Raw genomic sequence first — 4,496 nt, 5'->3', positions numbered from 1 at the left:
GTAAACCAACAATGAAGTTCATGTTAAAATATTTCCACTTCCAGGTAGGAATGCCAATATTTTGAGACAAACTTCCTGGCTTTTGATGTTCAACCTTCAGTTGTTGACAATTAGGACACTTAGCCACAAATTCCATAATATCTCTCTTCATCCCATTCCACCAATAGATCTTTCACAAGTCACAATACATCTTGGTGGATCCTAGGTGAATATAATATCGAGAAATATGGTCTTCTACTAAAATTTGCTCTCTTAAGTCATCAATAATAGGAACACACATACGACCTTGATATCAAAGCACACTATATCCCCCTTGGGAGAAATCCTCTACGGATGTTTTAAGCACCGCTTCCTTCAATTCAACCAAAGTCGGATCAAGACCTTGCTTGGCCTTCACATCTGCCACAAGGGATGATTCTGAACCATTGTGAACCATAACACCATCTTTAGTAGAGTCGACTAACCGAACACCGGGTCAATCTGTGAACATCTCAAACTAACTCTTTCTTGATTTCCTCAATATGAGCAACACTGCCTATCAATAATCGATTAAGAGCATCCGCCACCATATTGCCTTACCGGGGTGATAGAGAACACTCATGTCATAATCCTTTAGTAACTCAGGCCACCTTATATGGTGAGATTTAGATCTTTCTGGCAAACACATATTGCAAACTCTTGTGGTTAGTAAAAACGTCTACATGAACACCATCCAAGTAATGTCTCCAAATTTTTAAGGCAAAAACGACCGCCGCTAGTTCATGGTCATGGGTAGGATAATTCTTCTAATGAATCTTAAGTTCCCTTGAAGCATAGGCAATAACTTTCCCATTTTGCATATGGACACATCCTATTCCAATTCTCGAGGCATCACAATAAACAACAAAACTATCTGTCCCTTCTAGTAAAATCAACACTGGAGCAGAAGTAAGTCTATCTTTCAATTCTTGAAAAATCTTTTCACACGCTTCAGACCATATGGACTTAACCTTCTTTTGAGTCAATGCTGTCAATGGAGAAGCAATCAAAGAAAACCCTTCAACAAATATTCTATAGTAACCGGATAAACCCAAGAAATTTCCTATATCCAAAGGGGATAGAGGTTTAGGCAAACTCTTAACCGCATCCGTCTTCTTAGGATCTACCTCAATACCCTCACTGGAAATTATATGACCAAGAAAAGCCATAGACCTTAGCCAAAACTCTTGTTTGCTAAACTTTGCAAAGAGTTGTTGGTCCTTGAGGACTTGCAATACAATCCTCAAATGATCGGTATGCTCGTCTTCACTCCTCGAATAGACCAATATATCATCAATGAACACAATCACAAACATGTCAAGGTATTGTTTAAACACCCGATTCATCAAATCCATAAATGTCGCCAGAGCATTAGTCAAACCAAATTACATCACTAAGAACTCATAATGATCATGCTAAGTTCAAAAAGTCATCTTCAGAATGTCATCTTCTTTCACCGTCAATTGGTGATAACCCGACCGGAGGTCAATAGAAAAGTATCTTGCTCCTTGAAGTTGGTCAAACAAATCATCTATCCTTGGAAGAGGATACTTATTCTTAATGGTAACCTTAATCAATTACCGGTAGTCGATACACATACGGAGCGAATCGTGTTTCTTTCTAAAAAAAAATTTGGAGCACCCCATGTAGAGATGCTTGGTCAGATGAAACCCTTATTTAACAAATATTTCAAATGCTCCTTTAATTCCTTAAGTTATATAGGAGCTATACGATAAGGAGGAATAAAGATATGTTGTGTATATGGGAGAAGGTCAATACCGAAGTCTATTTCCCTTTTGGAAGGAATATTGAGTAAATCATCAGCAGACACTTCCAGAAACTCATTTGCAACGAGGACCGACTCAAGAGTAGGGGTCTCAAAATCTATATCCCTCACCCTAACTAGATGGTAAATACAACCCTTCTAAATCATCTTTCTAGCTTTAAGACAAGAGATAAACTGATCCTTAGGCATAGAATTTCCCCCTTTCCACTCCAGGATGGGTTTATTTGGAAACTGAAACTTGACTACACAGGTTCTACAATCAATAGAAGCATAACATGCATGCAACCAATCCATACCAAGGATAACTAGCTCTACAATGTCAACATGAGTGACTCTACGGGACAAGGAGACGGGACACTTTTTATAGATCCTCTTAGCCATAACAGAGTCACCAACAAGAATAGAGACAGAAAAATGATATAACAACACATTCGGAAGAATATCAAACCTTATAGCCACATATGGCATCACAAAGGACAAAGTAACACCGGGTTCAAGTAAAGAATAAATATCAAGTTGGAAGACTTTCAACATACCGATAACCACATCGGAAGAACCCTCTTGTTCACCATGAGTCTGAAGTTCCTAGAATTAGTTTGTCTTTGTGGCACTTAACCTGAACCACTAGACGGAGCTTTTTTACCTTCTCTCCCTTTAGCCGCAAGCATTGGACAATCCCTCATTTTATGACCACTCTTTCCACAACCAAAGCAACCATCCGTGCTGGCTAATAATTTACCCTCGTGCTTTCTTCCACACCAAGCACAAGTAGACATGGACAATGAAGAGCCGTTACCATTTCCTCCTTGAGGCTAAGGGGTAGACATGTTATCACTGTTGAACTTATGAGGATCATTGGAGGAACATTGACATGAAAACCTTTGTCGAAACTTGTAAAGACCATGTCCATCGGAACTTGAATGTGAGAAGTTACCATCACCGGTCTTAGCCCTCTTTGCCTCCCTATAACTTTCCTTATGTTTCTCCTCTTCAATTTTTTTGAGCATGAACCATGAGAAAAGAAATGTCCATATCATTAATAAGCATAGCGGTACGACATTCCTTAACCACTATCTCAAGTAGACCCGAAACAAACTTACTCATCTTTGCCCTCGGATCGACAACCATAGTAGGAGCATATCGAGATAATTGTGTGAACTTTAAAGTATATTCCTTCACACTCATATTTCCTTGACAAGGTTTATGAATTCAAACACCTTTTCCCCCCCTCATCTAAAGGGGAAAGAACCTATCAAGGAAAGCAACTGTGAACTTTTCCCAATTGAGGAGACCTACATCTTCTGCTCTCCCTTCTTTCCATTGGTTGAACCATATTTGAGCAAAACCTTTAAGTTGATAATCGGCCAATTCTGCCTTTTCCACCTGCGTCACTCCCATGATCATCAACACCTTGTAAACCTCATCAATGAACTATTGAGGGTTTTCCTCAACCTCTGATCCATAAAACTCCGGAGGATTCATTCTAGTGAAGTCCTTCACTCTAGACACCATCGTACCCACATTTGGATTCACGGGGACTGCATGCTCCCTATTGGCTTGGGCCGTCATGGCTTGAGCCAACACTTGAAAAGTAGCCCTAAATTCTGCATTAGTCACTTGAAAATCTTTAGTCACTTGCTCGACCCTAAATGAGGATGAGCCTCTTGATTCAATTCTCTCTCACATTCCTTCTAGCATATGCCCTTCGAGTGGCCATATCTTGTAGAGCATTAGATAAGGATTAGGAGAGAGACATTATGAGTTGAACTCTATCGCACGACTTTAGAGTAATGAAATAAGTGGAGTTTCCTAAACATCTTATAGCCTCTAGTTCATCAATGTGGCGCGGCACGCTTCTGATGAGTCCACAAATTGGACTAATTCAGGGCTATATTATGATAGAATTAGTGTTCTCAAATGCATATTTTATCTTAATATCTGATGAAAACCCTTAAGTTTCAGGTATTTGGAGTTTGAGGGAAACCATGGACACTACTTAGCAAAAAGGAACAAAAGTAGCTGAAAGGACAAAGAAATGAAGATCTGAGAAACGCCGAACACGTTCGGCGAGTCGCCAAAAGGTCTTATCCTTGCCTTTTCTCCCAGCGTGCTGAGCCATGAAGGAAAGGATCAAATCGGTAATAAAAAGAAGGCGTGTCGCCGAGGAGTTCCGCAAAGCAGTAATATGTCGCCCAATGATCTAAAACATGATGCTGTTGAAGGATAGAGCAAGACGACAATGAAACCTACCAAAAGGCGGATTGGCGAGTTGATCGACGATCTCGACTAACTTTGCCGAGTGATCTTTTGCAACACATTTTCTGAAAACTATAACTACTAGTTGATGTTTTGTAGCTTAGCATCAAATTAGAAATTATTATTAGTGAATTTTTAACATAGAATTTTGAGTTCTAAGTTTGGAAAGGGTTTCAAAGAACTTGAAGATTCAAAGGTTTGAACTCCAAGAATTTGGACTTGGGTCTTGTAGATTCTTAACTCTTTGCTTGTTTTGAGACTTAATCTTCATACCCATTTGAATACAAACTCATTTTGGTATAAATTTCTATCTCTTTTACATGTCTAGCTAAAACCTCAATTCTTAGGGTGTGATTTTGTGAATATGTGTAAGATTAGTTGTTGGGTCTTGCTTGCTCATAGTTTAATTGTAGTTTAAATGTGATTTCGTGTAGTA

General features: G+C 39.1%; 1 protein-coding gene across 1 annotated transcript; it reads right to left on the bottom strand.

Moving 5' to 3' along the window:
- Nucleotides 1–785: 785 nt before the first annotated feature.
- LOC125834800 (uncharacterized mitochondrial protein AtMg00860-like) lies at nt 786–1,187 on the bottom strand. The gene has a single exon (XM_049513952.1). The coding sequence runs from the start codon at nt 1,185–1,187 to the stop codon at nt 786–788; it is 402 nt and encodes a 133-aa protein (XP_049369909.1).
- Between the last annotated feature and the right edge of the window lie 3,309 nt (nt 1,188–4,496).

The sequence above is a fragment of the Solanum verrucosum genome, unplaced genomic scaffold, assembly GCF_900185275.1.
Source record: "Solanum verrucosum unplaced genomic scaffold, falcon-dt-bn FXZP01000073.1, whole genome shotgun sequence".
Lineage (NCBI taxonomy): Eukaryota > Viridiplantae > Streptophyta > Magnoliopsida > Solanales > Solanaceae > Solanum > Solanum verrucosum.
Note: the sequence above shows the minus strand (reverse complement) of the source record. Positions and strands in the feature narration are given on the sequence as shown.